The 22,653-nt window shown below is 45.8% G+C and overlaps 1 protein-coding gene and 1 long non-coding RNA gene across 3 annotated transcripts in view; one reads left to right on the top strand and one right to left on the bottom strand.

Annotated features, from left to right (window-relative positions):
- Positions 1–439: 439 nt before the first annotated feature.
- ARID1A (AT-rich interaction domain 1A) overlaps positions 440–22,653 on the top strand; it is a 70,388-nt gene continuing 48,174 nt past the window's right edge. For both annotated transcript variants that reach the window (XM_053898764.1, XM_019432386.2), the window contains exon 1: positions 440–1,645. In XM_053898764.1, coding sequence (XP_053754739.1) covers positions 506–1,645 — 1,140 coding nt within the window. In that variant the 5' untranslated portion in view covers positions 440–505. The remainder of the gene's footprint in view (positions 1,646–22,653) is intronic.
- Positions 20,327–20,836, bottom strand: LOC109256758 (uncharacterized). The gene is made up of 2 exons (XR_002075764.2): positions 20,737–20,836; positions 20,327–20,516 (listed from the first exon to the last, which is right to left on the bottom strand). It is a non-coding gene; the product is annotated as an uncharacterized LOC109256758 (long non-coding RNA).

The following is a 22,653-nucleotide window of genomic DNA, read 5'->3' as shown; positions in this document are numbered from 1 at the left end:
GGGCTGCTGCCGCGCGCCCTCCAGCCCGCCCGTCCCGGGTCCCCCTCCCCCCCGCTCCCTCCCTCCCTCCCTCCCCGCCCCCTCCCCCTCGCCTCCCTCCCTCCCTCCCTCCTCCTTTCTCCGGCAGCAGAAAGCGGAGAGTCACAGCGGGGCCAGGCCCTGGGGAGCGGAGCCTCCACCGCCCCCCTCATTCCCAGGCAAGGGCTTGGGGGGAATGAGCCGGGAGAGCCGGGTCCCGAGCCTACAGAGCCGGGAGCAGCTGAGCCGCCGGCGCCTCGGCCGCCGCCGCCTCCTCCTCCTCCGCCGCCGCCAGCCCGGAGCCTGAGCCGGCGGGGCGGGGGGGAGAGGAGCGAGCGAGCGAGCGCCGCGCAGCAGCGGAGCCCCGCGAGGCCCGCCCGGGCGGGTGGGGAGGGCAGCCCGGGGGACTCGGCCCCGGGGCGGGGTGGGAGGGGGGGAGAAGACGAAGACAGGGCCGGGTCTCTCCGCGGACGAGACAGCGGGGATCATGGCCGCGCAGGTCGCCCCCGCCGCCGCCAGCAGCCTGGGCAACCCGCCGCCGCCGCCCTCGGAGCTGAAGAAAGCGGAGCAGCAGCAGCGGGAGGAGGCGGGGGGCGAGGCGGCGGCGGCGGCAGCGGCCGAGCGCGGGGAAATGAAGGCAGCCGCCGGGCAGGAAAGCGAGGGCCCCGCCGTGGGGCCGCCGCAGCCGCTGGGAAAGGAGCTGCAGGACGGGGCCGAGAGCAATGGGGGTGGCGGCGGCGGCGGAGCCGGCGCCGGCGGCGGGCCCGGCGCGGAGCCGGACCTGAAGAACTCGAACGGGAACGCGGGCCCTAGGCCCGCCCTGAACAATAACCTCACGGAGCCGCCCGGCGGCGGCGGCGGCGGCAGCAGCGATGGGGTGGGGGCGCCTCCTCACTCAGCCGCGGCCGCCCTGCCGCCCCCAGCCTACGGCTTCGGGCAACCCTACGGCCGGAGCCCGTCTGCCGTCGCCGCCGCGGCGGCCGCCGTCTTCCACCAACAACATGGCGGACAACAAAGCCCTGGCCTGGCAGCGCTGCAGAGCGGCGGCGGCGGCGGGGGCCTGGAGCCCTACGCGGGGCCCCAGCAGAACTCGCACGACCACGGCTTCCCCAACCACCAGTACAACTCCTACTACCCCAACCGCAGCGCCTACCCCCCGCCCCCCCAGGCCTACGCGCTGAGCTCCCCGAGAGGTGGCACTCCGGGCTCCGGCGCGGCGGCGGCCGCAGGCTCCAAGCCGCCTCCCTCCTCCAGCGCCTCCGCCTCCTCGTCGTCTTCGTCCTTCGCTCAGCAGCGCTTCGGGGCCATGGGGGGAGGCGGCCCCTCAGCGGCCGGCGGGGGAACCCCCCAGCCCACCGCCACCCCCACCCTCAACCAACTGCTCACGTCGCCCAGCTCGGCCCGGGGCTACCAGGGCTACCCCGGGGGCGACTACGGCGGCGGGCCCCAGGACGGGGGCGCCGGCAAGGGCCCGGCGGACATGGCCTCGCAGTGCTGGGGGGCTGCGGCGGCAGCAGCGGCGGCGGCGGCAGCCGCCTCGGGAGGGGCCCAACAAAGGAGCCACCACGCGCCCATGAGCCCCGGGAGCAGCGGCGGCGGGGGGCAGCCGCTCGCCCGGACCCCGCAGGTACACAGCTGAGTGGGGAGGGGGCTGGGGCGAGCGGGGTCCGGGGAGTGGGTGGCGGCTGCGGGGAGCAGGCCACAGCCTTGGGATACCCCCAGTCCGGGGCCCCCACTGCTGGGGAGCTGCCATTGTCTGGCTCTTCTCTTAAAATGGCTGCCTGTCTGCCTTCCTCTCCTTCCCTCCTTCAGCCTTTGTGTGGGGCTTTCCCTGAGGTGTTTGCTCCCCTTCTCCCTCCCTCCTGGTCCCCTCGAACTCCGGGGGTCTTCAAGGGGGTGTGGGGCAGAATGTGCGGGGAAGGGCCTGGCCGGGGTTGAGGGGGGTGCTGGGGGCTCAGGTTAGGGGTGTGCGGTGTTAGGAGCTCGGGAGTGGAGTGAACAATTCTTTGCTCACCTGCCGCTCCTCTCTGCCCGCCCTCCTGTCTTTCTCTAGGCCGTTGCCCATCTGTGCGTTCAAGGAGGGGCCCCTCGGGTTCGGGGGTACCTCGAGGGAGGGCAGGGGCCTGCTTGGGGGCAGCTAGAGGCCGGCTGCGGTTCACCCAGGGCAGCCTGGGCCATCTCCTGTCTTAGTCTCCGTCGGCCCAGTGGCCTGGGCTTCTCCCTGGAAGTGCTGGTAAACAGCTGAGTGATTGGAGTAGTAAGTGCAGATTGCTTTGGTTTGGGATTTGAATTATGGAGGTAAAATCCTTCTGTCAAAGCCAGGAGACAGTTGGTCTTAGGTTGACATCCTATCTGTGATCTGATTGGCTCCCCATCTCCTGCTCTTGGCCATTTATAATTGCCTCTGATGTAATGGTACAACAATCCTGATGAGCTCATAAACTTTTACACTCTGCTTTTCTGCCAGTGATAACCCAAACCATCGCTGCCACTATCTGCCTTTTATTCCAGAGCTGAAATTGGCTGTGACCTTGAGGAGGGAGGTTTAAGCAGCAATACTGTATCAGCAGGAGCAGAGCCCCAGACAGGCTGCCCTTGTTACATTGTGCCGAAACAAAAGAGGAGGCAGTGGCATTTTGCTTGTACCTTGGATTTATTTTGCTTGTTATGTTTTATGCAGCCTGAAATAGATTCTGTGTTGTCAGAACAGTAGCTGAGTTTTTCTCTACAATGGGTTTGCTGTTTGTTTTGGTTTTGTGACTTTCCTGATGGTATAAATGACTTCTTTGATGGCTCTGAAGATGCATTTGTCTTGAGTAATTTTGACCCTGTTCGCTTTGCAGAATTGAAATTATTTTACTGGGGTTTTTATCGAGTGACAAATGTGGGATCTTTATGGGAGGGGGTAGGAGGAAAACTTTTATTTATTTATTTTGAGAACTGGAAGCTTTCTGAGAGAGAATTTCATATTAGGTTCAAGTGTTCTGTTTTAAGGACGACTGGCCTCCTTCTTTGTTTACATGTTGAGTCTGGTTAACACTTTCTTTTGTTAATTGAACTTTGGGAGAGCAGCTCAATTTAAAGAGAAGCCGATGTCTTTCATGATCTTGTGAGGGACTTTCTCCTAAAGGCCTGGTTTGGTGAAATTTATCATTTGTTCCTGAGATATCAAAAAGGCTAGTTTTGTATTTTGTCATCTGTTGTTTTAGAGCTTTGAAATAGAGGTCGATTGTTTTTTTCTTTGCATTTTAAGGTATGTTCCATTCCCCCCCCCCCATCTTCCAAGATAATAAAGATACCACCTATAATGATACTTGATATTTGCTTAGAAATGACAACTTTAAGGTACATTTTTATGCTTTCTGTTTTATTTTAATTTTGCTCTTCGTACCTCTTCATGTTCTGTCTTCAGTGCTTTTGTCAGGAGTCCTGTATCTTTTCAAAGAGGGGGAAAGCTCCTTTCATGCCCCCCGCCCCCCGCCCCAGCAGTATTCAGTTGTACCTTCCTGCTATGAGATTTTGTTCACTGATTAGTTGTGTTCCTTCCTCATTCTAGAACTGCTTTTCTCTTCTATTAAGGTAGGAATTTTGAAAACAGTTGTGTTAAATGGCAGGTTTAGAGTGCTGTGCCTTGACTCCACATTGTCCATAATGTTCTGTGTTTGGGCAAGAAACTGGGAGAATTTTAAATTGAATCTCTAGTGTCTAGAGGATGAGCTTAGTCTTAGCAAAGAGAACATTCTCTTGTCTCTGGACAAGAGACATGCTACATCTCTTTTCCCTTGAGGGGAGGGGGGCTGAGTCATTTACCTTTTGTAAACTATTAGAGGAGTACATTTGGGCTAAGTCAAGGTTCATTTAAAAGCAAAAATTAAAGTTGAAAAATAATATTCAGGCAAATACTTTGTTTTTGGGGGGTATAAAACCAACTCTTGCCATATAGTGATTTTCAGTCATTAAACGAATATTTGAGCACTTCCTTTGTGCTGAGTACTATGCTGTGTGCTGAGTACATGGTAGGAAAATAGATACAGTCCCTGTTTGGAAGTTTGTGCTGCCCTTGGGTGAATTTTTGGTTTCACTTTTAACATCACCATTCCTAGCACTTCATACAACATAGATTCCTGTTCAATTTCATTCCAGTTGCCCTGATGCCCAGAGAATGGGCTAGTGAGCATTCACTTGTGGAAGAGACAGTGCAACTTCCAGTTTTGTGGTAGTCTCTATGAGGGATGTAGGTGGGTAGATTTTGATAGGAATTTCTCTTTGCTACTTAAGGATAAACCTCTTATCAGACCATGATGCCTTATTCTTAAGCATTCTTAAATAATGGGGTCTTGCTCTGTCCCTTTCTTTCCTTAACTGAATCTTGGATTAAGACTGTTTTGCAGAGAATTGATGGACATAGCTAAGGTTGTAACGTTCTCATTTGACTCTGCCTTTATGAAATAAAGATTAGCTGAGTGTTTGTATTGTGGCTCTGTCTTTTTCACAGGAGCCGGAAGATCCCAGCAGGCAAACTTTCCCTTTAGGGCTTTCCATAAGTAATACTGTATCTCAAGGTGTTGAATCCTGCTACTGATGAGATACTTTTTAGTCACCTATGCACTTGAACCTCATGTGAAGCGTTTTATTGGGGATGCTTTTAGCTCTAGTACCTTGAGAGTAGTATCAGCTCATCAAAGTAAAAAATGAAATAGAATATGTAGTCTGGGATCAAGATGGATTTGATTGTAGAAGTTTGGCTGTTAGTTCTTGCTATGGAAATATCAGACGATATTTCCAACTCCTGGGAAACAAATACAGGCATCTTGGGCTTATTATGGGAATGCCTACTGGCAGAAATTCTGGGCTGGCTAAAATACAGGACTCTTGGAACTCTCTCAAGTAGGAGGGACCAGGAAAACCACACTGAGACGGCACTTCATTGTGAGGGCTTCATGTTTCTCTACTGTCCGTGAGGGAAGTAGGGGTGATGGGGGTTGGGATGGTTGCAAGAGAAGAGAAAGCATCAGGACCAAGGTTGGCTTCTTTGTATTGGGCCCTGCAAGGACTTTTTAAGGTTCCTTCCTTTGTGTGTGACACAGAGCAACCAGTAACCATGACAAGTGGCACCTACTGTAATAAGATGTCTTGGATTGCATTAAACATTCATCTGTTGGATTGGCTCTTGTAGGGTGTGATGTCTGCAGCAGGCTTTAGCAATGAGGTTAGTGGACTTTTTTTTTTAATGTGGAAATAGGCTAACAAAGTAATGGTCAGGACCCTTTCCAATCCTCCCCCCCGCCCCTCTGCCGTTGTATTGATTGGCTTCAAATCCCAAAATTCTAGAAGCAACTGAAATGAACCAAGCAAATATATGGTTAAAATACGGTATTCAAAATACATTGGCACTGAATAGTTCTTTCCTGCAAGTGAGCTGGGATACCTTGGTCTCTAACATGGAGTCCTAATTCCCATGGCTTTTATCTCTGGGTTTCTCCTTGTTTAGATTGGTCATTATCGTTATTGATGCACACTGAGTTGTGTGTGACAGTGGTGAGGAGTAAAGAGTGCAGGATTCGGGAGGAAGAGGCTTTGGTTCCACATGCAGATCTAGATTAAGCTGTGTGATTTGGGGCAAGCCACTGACCTTGGGTTTATTTTCTCTTCATCAGTAAAGTGAAGTTGGTGGACTGTATGGCCTTCTTCCTCTGTGATGCTACGCATTGGGCTGTGCTTCCATACCTAACTTGTTATGAAGGCAATTTCTGCCTGTACATTGACCAGTAGGGGTCTTGAGACCATCTTTCTTCCCTTGGGCTCGAGGAACTCAAGGCTGTTTTCTCTTGAGGATTTACAGGAACAAGCTCTGAACAGTTGGGTACCACAATGGTCTGTGGCCCTTTACAGAAAAAGCCTTACCAGACTATTTTGTTTTGAAACTGCTTATGTTTGTCATTAGTCATTCCACCTGGCTGGTGGTTTTAAAACACTAAACATTAATTGAAAAATTGGGCAGATTTCATTAAAGCAAGTCTTGAAAAATAGTTGCCTCAAAATCTCTAAGAGGGGATTTTGGGAGTAGATTTGGGGTGGGGTAGGGAGTGGATAGTCATAACATTAACACTCTGCTTCTCTTGGGGGGATAGGAAGGTGGGGAGAGGTAGCATTAAGTTCTCCAGACTCTTCAGGTGTTTGGGCAGGTCTAGGTCTGGTTTGGGCAGTTGGTTGTAATCTGAGTGCCTGAACTTGCCCTGTAAGTTTTGCTGAGAGAGGAGCAAAAGTTCCTGAGACTGGAACGGAAAAGCTAAGCATTGCAGGGTCAATTTCATAGGCCTATTGCCTTTTCTCATACCCTTAGTTTTTTAAACTATGTGGTGTGTTTTGCAAGTGGTCCTGGAAATGCTATTCTTTCCCCTTCTCCAGCACACCTGAATTTCCATTCTTTCTCCTCCTGGCTGGATAGTTTAGAAGTATAATTTAGGCATCTTAGAGGTATGCTAGAAGGAAGAAGCTTCCCTTTATAAAAGAGGAAAAAAGGGAGAGGAAAAGGTGTTTGATAATTCTCTGCTTGACACAGCAGCTCCTTCCTCTTCTGAAGGAACCAAATGTTTCAGAGCTTTGTGTAAATACTTGCTGAGCTGTCAATATGTACCCAGGAGGTTTCTGTAGTAAGATGTAAACGGCTCTATAGAATGTTTGACAGGCAAATTAATAAACAGTTTTCAAGCAAAGATAATGCCAGTCTGTTCTCATGTGGTGGAATAAAATAACTTTGGAGGAAAAGAAATGTGGATAGGGAAGAGGGTAGTACTGGGGGTGTGGAGGCGTGGATGGAGGCTAGGAGAGATGATCTAAAAGAGACTGGAAGTGAAAAGACGCTGCTACGCTGGAAGAGAAGCCTCCATGGTCCTGGGTCTAGGCGTAGTTCAGGGCACAATGGAGCCCCGTTCAAAATGGATTGCAGTTTCAGAGAGAAAATAAACAGAAGTCTGGAAAGAAGATCCTAAGTTTCAATAGTGAGGTAAGTGTGCTCCAAAAGCTTGGTTTATGAGACTTTGAGTTTTAAAGCCTTGTTCTTTTGGAAAGGTTTTGTAGTTTGGTGAGATGTTTCTAGGGTTGGGTTTGCATTTTTGGAATACCAGAAAGGAGAAAAAAAGATACTGCAACTTCAGCGTCGTCCTCAGCCTCTGGCTGTGGCTCTCGGAATTATAAGCCCGCTTTAAGGGTTGGGTTTATTTGTATAGTTTTTACTGGACTTCTTCTGTGCATCATATATATATATGTAAATATATATATATTTACATATTTATATATATTTTTTTACATATATATATATATATATATATATATATATATATATATATATATTTACATATATATAAAGTTAATGCTCCCAAGTTCCTGGGTTAGTACAAAGTCCAAATGTTTGGGGTCTCACTAAATCCTGCCTGAAGGGTTATATGGATAGATTCAATCTTTGTTTTTGAAATTGCCATTTTAGGATTAAAAACATTTCTGAGTTCCTTCAGTGAAACATTCTTTTTGTGGAGGAAGAAATATTTTAGAAGTATTTTAGCGGTGTGCCTGTGGTACTCTGGTTTGGTAGCCTTGTGAGATAACCAGATTTATCTTCTAAAAATCTCTTTTTAAACAAAATCCACTGACTCTGACACCGCTTTTCTTTACAAGAAGTGTTTTTAATGTTTATTTATTTTTGAGAGAAAGAGACAGAGTGTGAGTTGGGGAGGGGCAGAGAAGGAGGGAGACACAGAATCTGAAGCAGGCTCCAGGCTCTGAGCTGTTAGCACGGAGCCCGATGCGGGGCTTGAACCCACAAACCTTGAGATCATGACCTGAGCTGAAGTCGGACGCTTAATTGACTGAGTCACCCAGGTGCCCCAAGAAGTGTTTTTATAGACCAGAGTCCTGCAAGTGTCTTTTTGATTTAGCATAGCAGTAAGGAATATGAATGTCATTATGGCCCTGACCATAATTTTTAGGTTCTGCTGACTTACCAAAGGCTATCAGCTTGTTTTAAAACAAAATTCAAAAACTTGCGTTGACACAGACAGTGGTTGCCCAGGCCTTTGTCAGTGTGGTGGTAAGGATATTAGAACATGAGGCTCATTGCTGAGAGTATAATTTTTAGCTCAGGGGGATTTGGAGATTCAAATGGAAATAGGAAATAGCCTTATGTGAACACACCAGTTAGATATTAGGAAGGGACTTAAAAGAGACAGTATCTGCTTCAGAGGAATTTCGTTTTCTTGGTGAAGCATGCTTATGTGCATACATCTGGAAAACTTGCAAAGCAGGGTTTTATAAATGGGTATAGACCAACCTAAGTGTATGGGCTGAAGGAATTCCAGAATAAGGAGCAATCAGAGTTGGGCAAGGTTAACCTGGGACAGCTTTTCAGAGGCAATGATTTGTGAAGCTTAATGTTCAAGAGGGGGAAAGTTAAAATATTAATTTGCCTTTTCATACCGCTACTCTGAGTTCCATGGGCTTTATAGAATCCAAACTACACAACCCTCCCCAGACCTGTACTTGTCTCATTCTAGTGACTTTGAGAATTTGGACTGTAACTGTAAAATTCCGTGAGAGTGGTTCCAGGGTCTTAGTGGTTCTTGTGGTTATGTGGGGCCTTTAGTACAACCTGCCAAGTTCTTGGCCAGTTCAGGGGCTCTTTTGTAGTAATTTCGGGTTTGGAAGGTTGTGTCACCTTCAGAGTTGTGTGCCCTGGACAGCTCTGCAGTGACGGTGGTTTAACTTTGGTTGGAGAGCCTGTTTTTCTTCTTCTTCTTCTTTTTGGTAGAGTTAATTGAGTTTTTTTAAGCAAAACAAGAGTCGTGAAGTACCTGTCCAGACACTTAGGCTGCTGCTATTTCTGAAGAGTTGGGAGCTGTGCTGAAGCTGAGTTGCTTGGATGAGACCTTCTATTGAGGGTTGATGGGTGGATAAGCCTGCATGTACACAGTTTGCCCATCTGTTCACAGAAATGGCCTTTAATATTGTTTTTGATTAGGTTGGCTGTGGCCAAGAAGCTCATAAATGGTGCAAACACATGCTTACTCCTTATGGGAGCCTCTGCAATGTAGTGATTTTGGTTTCTCTTTACCTGCTGATCCATGTGTGATTGGAACACACATGATTTCTGGCACTTTTCAAGGACTGTAAGTGGATGCTTTAACAGCTGAAAATGCATAGAGAGTCCAGTGCCAGGCTGCTACAGGGCTTTCACCTGGAAGAGAAGGATGGGTTACACTGTTCCAGAATACAAGTACGGAGTGGAGTCTTAAATACAGATTCTAGTTTAGAAAATACTCTGGCATTTGGCAAAGCAAATTTCCAGTAACTCAGAATTAGGGCACAGTGGTTCATCTGCCATGGATAGCCGGTGAGTAGGGGCTTGAGATGAATTCCTTAGTCTGTCTAAGTTTTAGAGGAATCCAAGTTAGGGTGAATGTGGAATTAACTATCTTGAGTATTCTTCCCTGAAATTGTGGTCCCCCCCCCCCCCCCGCCATTCAAATGGATGGAATTAGTTTTTGTTGAATGTAAAAGGACATCTGAGTGAACTTTCATTTGTTTTTGTTAGTCATTTATGCATACTAGAAGATAGTCTTGGGACAAGTTGAGTCTTTATTTACCAGTGGCTTCTGCATTTTCTAAGGGTGTACTGCAATGAGCAGTCTAATGCCAAGAATGCATTCCAACATGCTGCAGAGTAGGAAATTTGATCCCTAAAATGTTGACTTAGTGTTGGTTATGGTACATATTAGAAATCACCCAGTAATCCAGGACAGATTTTTGTCGCCCTCCAGGAAGTTAATGTTGATATGAAATACTAAGGAGCTTGGGGCACTGGGGCTATGGGCTCTGCAGGCCCAGAGTGCTGCTTAAATTGCCACCCATATGAAGAGGAAATGTGCCATGTGCTTTTTTTCCTCTTCTACATTTGGGCTTCCTTATGGCTTCGTTGCTTCTGGGTTCCCAAGTCTGCAATGTTAGATATTAGACTTCCTCCTCCCTTGGCACGGGCACATTTATGATTTTCTGTGGCTCATCACCAGCAGCCAAGATTTTTGTATGCTTTTTCCCTCTTAAACTTGTTAGCTTTCAGCTTGCTTGTTTATAGACATCTCTGTTAAAAGGAACTCCCTGCTTAAGATCTAGCACCAGCATGACTGCAGCAGGGGAGTTTAGGGGTTGGTGTGATACCAGTCATTTAAAAACCCATTTGCCGTGTACTTTGTGTTTTTTATTTTGCCTCCTGTTTCCCTTGAGGTCACAACTTGCTTGCTGGGCATGAGTGCATCTGGGTCCAGCTGTTTACTCTCAACTGACTTATGCCGGTGTACTTTAAGAAAAGTGTGAGTTCAGCCACGTGGTAGATGATTGAAGTGCATGGCTGCTTCCTTTTAGAGGAAACAAGTATGTGTTCGGCCTCTTCTTGCACAGTGATTTCCCCCTCTCTCTGGGTGGACCTTATTATGGCTTTCTCTTGTCCTTAGCGAACAAGTCACCTAATGCTGGGAATTAATTGCTGTTTGTTGCTGTGTCTTGCCTGGTGCATACAGATGGCTTTCTCTCTTTTTTCCTCTGTTACGAAGGTGGTGGAGTTCTTGGGTTGGTCCAACAGTGGTAGACTTCTAACTTTTTATCTGTTTAGGAATCTGATTGCCAAAGATAATTCTACTATAAAGGATTGAGGGAACGATTCTATAGGTAGTTTATCCGTAACTGTGTCCTGGGCTACGGATAGGCTGAAAGCCTCACTGAGATCCAAATTTTCAAATGATGGCATGTTGAGGGTGAGTATTAATGATAGCAACCATGCATTTGAGCACTTACAATGTGCAAGCTCTATGCTGGGTCTCTCCATGAATTTACTGATTTAATTTTCAAAACCATGAGAGGTGGGTTTCTATTGTTACTCCTCCTACTTTACACATGAGGAAACAGTAAAAATGAGAAATTTGCCCTAGGGCAATATGCTAGTAAAAGGTAGAGTTCTGATATGAATCAAGGTTTGTCTGATTCTCTAGAGTTGTAACGTAAAATACTAAATTTGCTTCTCTAAAATAAATGTTTTAAGCACAAAGGCTTATTGGGACATTATTTTTGCAATGGCCCAGACCTCTTAAATGGGGTGAAAGACTGAAAAGTTACAATTTTACATTATGCCTAGATTTCTGTCCATTTAGAATTTTATTTAAGTTTCTGATGAGTGGCCATGTGATCCCAGTATAAGAGTTGGCAGCATTTGGTCCTCAGGCCACTTTCTTTTCGGGAGGGGTCTTTGAGAGTGTTGGTGGGCTGGGGGGGGGGGGTGGGTGGTGGATTGAGGCTCAAAAATAGACTCCTTCACTTTGATCTAAGTGAGAGTAACTTGCATTACAAAAATATTTGCAGAGTGATTTTACTTTCTATGACTTGGAGCACTTGCAGGAGAGGCAAAGATTATTGTCTTAATTTCCACTTGGGGAAAGTGAACACAAAGATTAAGTGCCTCACACAGAGTTTCCTAGAAGAGTCAGCTCTAAAACCAAGGTTTAAAGTTCCCTTAGGCTGTGTGACTTTAGGCAAGTCACTTCTCTGAATCTGTATCCTCAACTGTGTAATGAGGAAAAGTATCTACCTTGCAGGCTTCAATAAATATTAATGAGATATGTGACAATACTATTATCAAATAAAATTTGAACATCACTCCTGGTTGGTAGAGGCCCCTGCTTGAGAGGGGGATAGTATTGGTGGTTAAAGACTGTTGTTGATCTTCACTGAATTAAAGGCTAGTTGGTTAAGTGTCTGACTCTTGATTTCGGCTCAGGTCCATGATCTCACAGTTCGGGAGATTGAGCCCCATGTAGGGCTCTGTTCTGACAGCATGGAGCCTGCTTGCGATTCTCTCTCCCCCTCTTTCTCTGCCCTTTTCTCCCTCTGCCTCTCAAAATAAATCAACTTAAAAAAAAAAAAAAAAAAGCTATCCCATAGTTTTCAGCTGCATCTAAGTTCTATTAATACTTCAAAGAAAAAAACCAACAAATTTTATTAAGTACCTGTTGTCAGTTTGAGAGACAGATTTGTGCAGTGGTTCTCCAGGGGATGGGGAGTGGGGGGTCCCTAACCATTAGCCTCAGCATTACCTGGGCCCTGTTTAGAAATGCAAATACTCATCTAGACCTACTGAATCCAAAACTTTAGCATTGTTTTAACAAACCCTCCAGGCCATTGTGATGCAGGCCCAAGTTAGAACTACCGGATTTATGCATCTATGCTCAACTGGGCTAGAGTCCATCAGAATTACCTGAGGGGCTTCTTCCAGACTGCACCATAGGCTAATATTTCAGATGTATGTGTTTCTCCCAAGATGTGAAAGAGTTACTGGATACAGAAAAGGTTAAAAGTGCTTGGGGTTGGGGGAGAAGAAAGGAAATACTTTTGAGATGGATCTTCGATTATGCAATAATGATAAACTCTAGTGACAGAAAATGTCTGTTTTCTTTATAGGGCTTGGGGACTCCCTGCCTTCCATTTCTCTCTCTCTTAGCTCTTTGGTGACATGTAGCATGAGGATAATCTGAATCTGTGGTACTGGTTGTTTGATGAAGGTGGAAAAGATAATTTTAGGATGGTGACCTGTGGTCTCCAGGTATGACCAGCCAAGTAAATTGCTTAAGAAAGTGATTCTTGTAGATGCCAGTTTGGAAAGCTTTAATTAAACACCATGATGTCCCTTCTGCTTATGATGGCTTGTGATCTGAGAACAGGACCTTCAGTGATCTGCTGGTCTCTCAGGTCATCCTCAAAGACCTCCCTCCCTCTCTCACCTGAGCCCCAGTGGCTAGCCAGTTGTACTGTGATTTTTCCTTTCCTTGTGTCTCTTGTCTTAAAGTCCTAGCAAATAAACCCATTAAGTCAACTCCTGACAAATCGCCCATCTTTGAAGTAGATGATGTCTCTCTAAGGGGTGGACATTTGAGCCAAGACCTGTCCCTAGTTGTATGTAATAAATAATGATTGTACTTGACCCAGAAATGGAAGTTAGAGAAATGGTCAGATAATAAACAGTAACCATGCAAAAGACCTAGTGGAGAACCAGTGTTCTGGTACACCTGTGCTTTCTGAAAACCTGATGTGGTTTCTGTATCGTCCCCAATACAAGCAAGTTTCCTTGTACCAGGCCTCTTTTCCTTCCTGCCTGAGGACTGAAGCGGAGATCAACTGTGACCCGGCTGCAATGAAGGCTGAGGCTTTCAGGAGGCAGTATGCTGACAGTTTGATCTGGGATTTAACATTTGTATGCACAGACAAAAATTCCAGTAGGGAGTTTTATGTTCTTTGTGTGTGTGTGTGTGTGTGTGTGTGTGTGTGTTTTAAACTCATTTTGTCGTCCCTCTGCCTTATAGCTTTATTTTCTCTGTTCTTTTTTTTCCTCTTTTTCATTCTGTCCTCTGGTGTCTAACTCCGTTAGCAGAACACAGAGCACATGGAGGCCTCCATAACGTTACCACACCAGAGCTGCTTAAATGTTTTTAAAAGTACTGGAGATGCAACTTCTACCACTTTCAGATCAACATCATTTTAGTAAAAATTCCTGGTATCTGTGTACCTCTGTTGGAGTTGCCTGGCTAACTAGCGGCAGCCAGTGCCTTTATCTAATAAACTAACAAACAGAAGTTTTCCTAAATGATCTCTACCTCTTCTGCTCTCTTTTCCCACTTTATTGCCTTGGTCTGGAGACTGTTTCTTAGCCCTCCTTGATCTGTTTTTGGGGTTGTGTTGGGACATGACAGATTTGTAACATTTTTGTTTTTCTTTCTGGTCTGTGATTTGAATTCTCTGCTTTCCCAGCGCAGCTTTGAATCGGCTTCTTTAAAACCCCTGCATAAAACCTCAAGTGACCAATATGCGGTCTCATTATGGTATTTTGGTTTAAAATAAAATGAGATTGAGATAGCTGGGTTCATCCACCCAGACACATTCACCAAAAGGAAATTCTGTGTGCCTTGAATAAAAGTGTACGAGCCAAACACACTTGGGGGTAAGGGGGTGAGGAAGAGATAAATTTTAGCTAGATTTGCATAACTTAGCATGCCAAGTACACATCTCAATTTGATTATACTGGCCAGAGATAACAAATAAAGAGGAGAGACAAATAAGCTTCAGAAAAGACAGCTGGTAACATCGGTCTGGTCCAATGTATTTCTAGTATAAATGATGAAGCCAGGGTCTCCTATACACATTTGTGTGAACAGTGGTGTAGAGAGGGTTGGTACCAATGTACTTTTGGAGCTTTGAAAAGAACTGGACAATTTACGGGACTCTTGGCTTTTCATTCAGGGAATTGTTGACCTTAAAAAAGCCTGAAGATTTGGAGGCACTATAATCTTAGTAAGGTTGGCTGTGCCCTGGGCCATTCTTTAACTTACTTGATCGTGCCTGTTACAGTTCAGAGTGAACTTAGGGGGACCAGGTGAGAGACTGGCATTTTTGGAAAGTGGTCCAAGGCAGCACTAGGAATTAAATAAACACAGTGGCATTGCTGCTGCTTCTCAGTGTCTTTACTGAAATACAGGACTTGATTGGATTGATGACAAACGGAATCTCCGACTGCATGTAAATCAAGTTCCTACAGCTCAATGATGTGTCACAGACACCTTTTATAGTACAGAAGGAGAAATTTTGGCAGGATGTAGAACTGTGCACTTAGAGAAATTTAGGATCTTTTTATATAACCCATGCAAGACCAGTCCAAGTTTGGAGTTATAGATAAAATAAAAGGAGTGGGGAAAAGGAGAGCTTTTTAAAGAGAAAGCAAATGAGGCCTTAAAGTTTTATGACTAGGAGCAGTTTTTGCCTTTGCCTTTTTTTTGTTTTTGAGCAGTTATCTGCAAAGCAGTTTAATATGGAAGAAGGAGGAGTATTTTAGAAACTAGGTCAGAAGTAGGTGTGATTTAGAAGTGTTATCTTTATTGAACTTTATTGAAAAGTTGCTGCGGTGGCTCAGTCGGCTGGGCTGACTCTTGATTTTGGCTCAAGTCGTGATGTCACGGTTAGTGGAATCAAGCCCTGCATCAGGCTCTGTGCTGACAGCGTGGAGACTGCTTGGGGTTCTCTCTCTCCCTCTCTGCCCCTCTCCCGCTTGTGCGCACTCTCCCCCCCCCCCCCAAAAAATAAATAAACTTAAAGATAAGTTGCTGTGTACCCTCCTGGGTGAATCTCTGTAAGGTTACATGACCCTTGCCTCTCCGTGTATTCCTTAAGTGTACCATATGACTTAATGATAAATGACAAATGAGCAGGGCAGAAAATGTCTAAAAAACTGCACCACTCAGTTGGGCTTGTGGTCCATCCACAAGGTCCTTTCCCTCCTAGAAACACCAAAGGGTGGTTTGTGGGAGGAAGTACCTTTTCCTGGTGTCAATCCATCCCACCTTATGTGGGTAGCAAGATCTGCCCATTGTTTTTAATTATTGAGCATATATTGGGATGCAGTATCCCAGCCGATCTTTCTTGCACACCATCAAGATTTCCTAGACTTTGATCATATTCCCCGTTTCTCAGTTTTGGGGATAATAACATTTTTTTGGCTCACTTAATTACCCAGTCCTGTTACTGACTTTGAAGCATACGATAGTTGGGACTTGCCAGTGTAATAAATCTTAATGGCAGAACTTTTTTTTGGAAAACCTGTGAGGGCCTACCTTCCTTTTGCCAATTGCTTACAGTAACTCAACAAATACTTCCCGAGCTTCTACAATGTATCAGTCACTGTGTTGTGAACACGGGATTCATAATTTCTGCCTCTATGGAGTACTTTCTAGTAGGGAAAGATGTAAGTAAATAATCACAAATAACCATAATTAAATTGTAATAAGTGCACTGGAGAAGTACCACATTCATTCAGTAAATTATCTTCCAACCATTTTTAAAAGTAAATTTTTATTTATGATTACCGTGGCTACTGGGTGACTTTGTAATGTTGGGCTCTTGGGATGGGTACTGGCCAGTTCTGATTCCCTTTCCCTTCACTGCTCCAGGGTCAAGTGTTACAGGAAATTCTCCATCTAAGATTGGACTTGTAATGGGCTAGAGTCCATTGTTTCTCATCGAGGCTCTTCTTTGTGTGGAGATGCATTGCAGGACATTTGGCATCCTGCTCCCCAGGTAATAAATGCCAGTAGCACCACAGAGTTGATATGATAACCAAAAAAAGGCACTTGGATACATTTATTTCCAAACACTTCTCAGGGATTTAGTACTGTCCTGGTTGAAAACTATTGGGCTTTATTTACCGTCAGGATTCTTGGGAGGAGCTACTGAACAAATTCCTTTGGGAGAACAGACTGAAAGTAGATGGAGCTTGAAAACTGGACTCCTCAATCCTTTTGATGTCTGACTTGTGTGTTCTTGATTCTTAAGCATTTACTTTGAAACTTTGCTTTCAACCCATTCTGCTCTTCCTCTTATTGAGGGTAGAGAGAGGGAAGTAATGTCTGTTGTATGTATAGTTTATGAACTGGTACTTTAACGAGCATTTCACATACCTAATCACTTCAGCTGTCTCATATCTTTGTTAGGTTTTAATCCCCGTTTTACAGATGGCTCTGGTGCCAAGGGAGGTTGACTTGTCAAAGCCTATACTTTTTTCTCTGTTTTAAAAAGCATAACCTTGGGACACCTGGGTGGCTCAGTCGGTTGAGCGTCCGACTTCAGCTCGGGTCATGATCTCACAGTCTGTGAGTTTGAGTCCCGCGTCAGGCTCTGTGCTGACAGCTCAGAGCCTGGAGCCCGTTTCAGATTCTGTGTCTTCCTCTCTCTCTGACCCTCCCCCACTCATGCCCTGTCTCTCTCTCTCTGTCAAAAATAAATAAACATTAAAAAAATTAAAAAAAAATAAATAAAAAGCATAACCTTAATTTATTTGATTGTTAGTTAACCTCTAATTGACCACTTTGGGTTTCTGGTCTGGAATGCATGGGGACCAGACCTTATGTGTTCTGGTTGCTAAGCTTTGTTTCTAGAAATTTGGGACTTGTGTAGGATGATAATAGCTAACATTTTGGGTGCTAGAGGATATAGCAGTCAATTAAACACACATCCACCTCTAGTTCTTCTAGACACATACCCACCCCACTAGCTTATATATTCTAGTCTAGGATATCAACATTAAGCAAGATAAATAGTAAACCATAGAGTGTTCTAGTGATACATGCTCAGGAGAAAGATTTGTCATGGACCAGGTATAAGAGGTGTGCAGGATTGAAATTTTAGATGGGTTCACCAGGGAAGACCAGATTAAAGTGTTATTTGATGTGAAAGAGAGCTAGACTAATACCTGAAGAAAGAGTACCTGGTGGAGAGATAGAGAGGCCAGAGCATATCCTGCTGGTTTGAGGAACAGTGTTTTGTTTTAATGTATCAACTCATTCATTCAGCGCTGAGGGTGCTACTACTATTGTCTCTATTCTGTTGTTGCAGAAACTGAGAGAGAAGTTGAAGGCATTGCAGGGGCAGAGCTCATAACCATTATGTGGGACTGGCCACCCAGGGCCAAAGCATTTCCTCTGCACGAACAAGGTTAGGAATTGCAAGGCCTCTAGGGGCGCCTGGGTGGCGCAGTCGGTTAAGCGTCCGACTTCAGCCAGGTCACGATCTCGCGGCCCGTGAGTTCGAGCCCCGCGTCAGGCTCTGGGCTGATGGCTCGGAGCCTGGAGCCTGTTTCCGATTCTGTGTCTCCCTCTCTCTCTGCCCCTCCCCCGTTCATGCTCTGTCTCTCTCTGTCCCAAAAATAAATAAAAAACGTTGGAAAAAAAATTTAAAAAAGGAATTGCAAGGCCTCTAGAATTTCACTCTCTCTTCGACAGTTTTCCTACTTTTAAAGTAGGAAAGTTTGTTTTACACACAAATCTTTACCTTCCTGGAGCTTATATTCTAGTCTAGAATACAGATGGTGAACAAGATAAGTATATAGTACGTTAGTGATACGTGTTCAGGCGAACAAGATAATCCAGGGACCGGGTATAGGAATTTAGGAAAGCTTGGCTTTGACTGAGAATGCTGCTTATTTGGGAATCTGGAAATCTGAGGTGCATTCCTGATTGTTTCTCTGTTGGCCAGGCACTGCCCCCTTCAGACCCTTTCTTGGCTAAGGAAATTGGACAGGTGCATCTGCGTTCTAGAGTCACTTGGTGCTGGAGATGGGAGGAGTTTGGGAAAGAGGGCATGTAGCCCAAATGCTCCTAGACTGGACGTGAGAATCTCCGGAGGAGATTCTTGGCCCTGTCCCAGAGCTGCTGATTCGGAATCTGGAGGGCAGGATTCCATTGTGTTGCTGAGGAAGTTAAGGTACAACCCGGTTAGTGCCTTGCCCCTCCCCACCCCCAGCTCACCCCAGGGAGTCAGTCAGAGAACTGGGATGGGGACCCAGGTGTCCTCTCAGCTTAGTACTCCTCACCATGTTGTGCTGCTGCCTTACTCTTGAGATTAAAATATTGTATAGAAGGGGATGTTTAATTTTGTCAGATGGCATTTCAGTTCCTGTTTAATCATCTTCTTGAGGCCTTACTGTTTTTAGAGCCCTGGGATTGAAGCAGTACCTAAAGAGGAATGCTTTCTCAAGAAGTTGTATGGTTTCTAGTGTTTTGGGGCACCTGGGTGGCACAGTCAGTTAAGTGTCCAACTCTCGATTTTGGCTCAGGTCATGATCCCAGCGGTCGTGGGATGGAGCCCCATACATCGGGCTCCACAATGGGCGTGAAGCCTGTTTGGGATTCTCTCTCTCTTTCTCTCTCTCTCAAATTAAAAAAAAAAAAAAAAAAAAAAAAAAAGGAAGTTGTATGGTTTTCTCAGAGGCTTTTGTAAGTCGTTGGAAATGGGAGAGATTCGTTAGCTAAGTTTGGTCTTTCAAAAAAGTGATCTTTGTCATTTACAGAAGAGCATTTTCTGTGTGAAAGGTGGCTAATTGAAAGTGTTCTGGATGAGAAAGCCTTGATCATTTGTTAATAAGTTCATTAGTTTGGTGCTGTAGCTGCATTATTTGAAGGACTCTTTCTGGAACCCAGGAAGAAATAAAGAAAATACCAGCCACCTGGTTGTGGTTTTTCTGGCATGCCTCTTTTGGGTGGACAGCTGTGAGGTGGTTATTACAGTTGGCTCTCATAATCTGTTTGAGTTTTGCTAGATGATTCAATGACTCTTACCCCTTTGGCCTCTCTTTTTTTTCCTACCCTTAGTTAGCGTTCTCTGTTCATCTGATCTGGAAGGATGGAGCACAGTAGCCTGAATTTCTCTGAGCCAGGGAGAGAGGCACCTTGTTCTCTATCACTTTAGAGACAGGTATGGGTTGGAAGGTCAAGTCTGATGTCTGGTTGCAGCCCCTCTTAGGGGTTTGGTCAGGCTGGTGCTTCAAGTGATGTCTTTGAAATGAGTTCTTACTTAGTCTGCAAAGAGGAACATGCCCTAATCTTCTAGAATTGTTTCTGTAAACAGGGGCGCTTTGGTGGTTCAGTTGGTTGAGTGGCCAACTTCGGCTCAGGTCATGATCTCGCCATTTGTGGGTTCCAGCCCTGCATCAGGCTCTGTGCTGACAGCTCAGGGCCTGGAGCCTGCTTCAGATTTTGTGTCCCCATCTCTCTGTGCCCCTCCCTTGCTCATGCTCTGTTTCTCTCTCTCAAAAATAAATATTTTAAAAAATAGAATTGTTTCTGTAAACAGAATAGGGTTGATTTTCTTTGAGTTTGGATTTAAAAAAAAAAATTGTTTTTAATGTTTATTTTTGAGACAGAGAGAGACAGCGCATGAACGAGGGAGAGGCAGAGAGAGAGGGAGACACAGAACCCAAAGGAGGGTCCAGGCTCTGAGCTGTCCGCACAGACCCCGACGCGGGGCTCGAACTCATGAACTGTGAGATCATGACCTGAGCCGAAGTCAAATGCTCAACCGACTGAGCCACCCAGGCGCCCCTGGGTTTTTAATTTATATTCAACTTGGACACTTGTGGAATTTGAAAAGATTTGGTTTTTAAACCTGTCTCTTCGGAGTGGTAGATGTTGGTAATTTCTCTCTCACCATAGGCAGATGACCAGTTTGTTTAGAATGCGAATGAACTAGAACTAGAATGAATTGTTTCCCATCTCTTGTAAAGTAGAAAATTTGGGGTATGATTCTGAGATTAAGAAGGATAATAAGAATCTTGGGCTGAGTGGGTTTGATTTCCTGGGTCAGGTGTTGGTATGTCTGATGAGATATTTTTCTTATCCCATCATCAACTTCAATTTAGCTTCAGAAAATCTTAATGACTCTGGTGAGGCCAATAGGAAGTTAAGGAATGTTTTATTGTCCTAGGTCACATAAACAGTAAGGAAACCTGTTTAAACGCAAACCCAAATGAAGGAAGTCTCTTTACTTTAGGAGGCAGAGTCTGGGGATAGAACTAAACAGATTTCTGGGCAGTTTCTCTTCAGTTGGAGTAAGGGTTTTTGAACAATTTTCAAAGCCACGAAATACTGGAAGAGTGAGTAAGAAAAGGATGAGGCGGCTTTGGATACAGATGTGTGTGGCTGGGGAGGGGGACACCATGAGAACGACTTACTCTGGTTAACTAATGTGTACCAGGGTAAAAAGGGTGGTTCGTTTTAGGGGAGTCTGTTCTGTCCACCCTAGGATCCCAGTGGAGCCACGTGGAGCTCGCGGGAAGCTGAAAGCGTTGGTTGGGAGAGTCCTTACCTTTTATATTTGGCCCCGCCTGGAATGCTCCTCAACAGGGGAGGGTCCCGAACGGGAACTGGATCAACAGCTGCCGCCTGTCCCTGTAATCACAGGAAGCTGAGGCCGGGTGCCTTTGTATGGGAGCTCCGCGGCCAGACAATAGTTTGTGCTGGCGGGGCCATGTGGCGAGTCACGTGACCCGGGGCTGTTTTCTGCCGGGGTCCTTACCCATCTGTTCTCTCTCGGCTCTTTCTGGGTTATCAGGCGCCAGTCCAAGTCCTCCCAGGCAGCCAGCTTCATGGCCAGAGATTACGAGCACTAACCTTCCTGGCAGGGGCGGTGTGGCTTCGCGTTTATGCAGATTAGCCATGTGTTTCTCACTTCAAGGCGTTCCACAGGAAAAGCCTTTTCCTGTGTTTGGCTCTCAGTGGGCGGTTCCCAGCTTACTGTACTGGGACTCGCGAGCAGCAGGCGTGCACGAGAGGGATCACAGTACACTGGCCCCCTCCCATTCCACCTCCAGTGCTACGTCACCACAACACAACCGCTCGCGCTCTCATACTGTTGGTGTCATTCATTCGGTGCCAAGATTGCTTTAAAAAATTCCCTTGGCCCCAGTTCAAACAGGAGTACAGCTGGGATGTGTTAGATTTTAGGCAGTCTGCCCTCAATTTGAGATGAGTTATAAATAGCAGTGCCGACTTCCTTAACTACCGCTCTCTGAGGTAAAATGCAGGTTAATTACTGTGGGAATCAATTAGGGGGTTCTTTCGGTTAAAGAGCCAGGGATGCTTTTTTTTTTATTGTTATTATTAAAAGTCATACAACAAATCTGGCCAGGAATGAATTGAAAACACAAGGAGTAAGAAATAATATTTAAATGTCCAAATTCCAGGGTATGGCACCAAGTTTATACTGGCCCCGTCTAGTTGGCATTTAGGATGACAGAACAAATGGGAGGCAAGACTTCTGCTTTCTGATGGACACCGTCTCCGCAGCCCCGGCCCATCCATCTCCCCTCTTGTTCTTGCCAGTCTTGGGATACCAAATCTGGCTCCTTACGGTTGCTGCCTGGTCACGTCCTTTCTGCGTCTTTGGATTGAGACCAAAAGCCTGGAGCTTTTCTCAGTTGGACTTTCATTTCAAGAACATTGAGTTTGTCTTTCTTGGTGCCACTGCAACATGGTGTGATACATTTTGGTGAATAGTATCTTTCTGCCTGGAAGTTTGACAGGAGGTGGGGGGGGGGGCTTCTCTGCTCTCTTCTCTATCGGTCATGGTCAGAAGTTGGAGAATTTGAAGTCCAGTTTCTTGTATCCCAGCAACCCTGAGGATTGTTATGGCTTTCCTTGGGGTCAATAAGAAGTTGTAAGGGATCCCGTTAGCTCACTGGTCTGGAGGGGCATGTAATTCTTTCTGCTTAGGATAGGGGGACTCTATGCCAATGGACAGTCTACAACCTGCTAGAGGAAGGTCTAGCCTACTAGGCCTCCTTGGCTTTGATGCCCCTAAACTGTGTCTTTTGATGCATTTTATTTGACAGGCAGTTTGTCAGTAATCTGGAAAGCGATAAGTGGTGGATGGTGGTGGATTTTTTTTCTTATGCCTCTTTCCCCCCTTTTTTAATTTTTATGTTTTTATGAATGCAGGAGAGTATATACAGCAAGGGGCCCGACTTCCCTGATCAAGGGGGCAGCATTTTCCTCTCAATTATGTGTCTTTGTGGCAGAGCCTTTGCTTTTGAAGTGTAATCATAGTAAAATCTACTCCTGTGGTTTCCCATTGAAAGGATTTCCTCTCCATCATTCCCAGAGTGGAATCTCTGGCTCTTTGCAGCCAGAGTTTGGTGTTTCCCATCCCCTGCCTTTCTTGGTGTCTGCAGACTGCTGATACTGGCTTTTCTGTCTTGCATGTAGTAGGGATTTTTCTGGCCTG

Source organism: Panthera pardus, unplaced genomic scaffold (genome assembly GCF_024362965.1).
Source record: "Panthera pardus isolate Hobbes unplaced genomic scaffold, ASM2436296v1 HiC_scaffold_11, whole genome shotgun sequence".
NCBI classification, from domain to species: Eukaryota; Metazoa; Chordata; class Mammalia; order Carnivora; family Felidae; genus Panthera; species Panthera pardus.
Note: the sequence above shows the minus strand (reverse complement) of the source record. Positions and strands in the feature narration are given on the sequence as shown.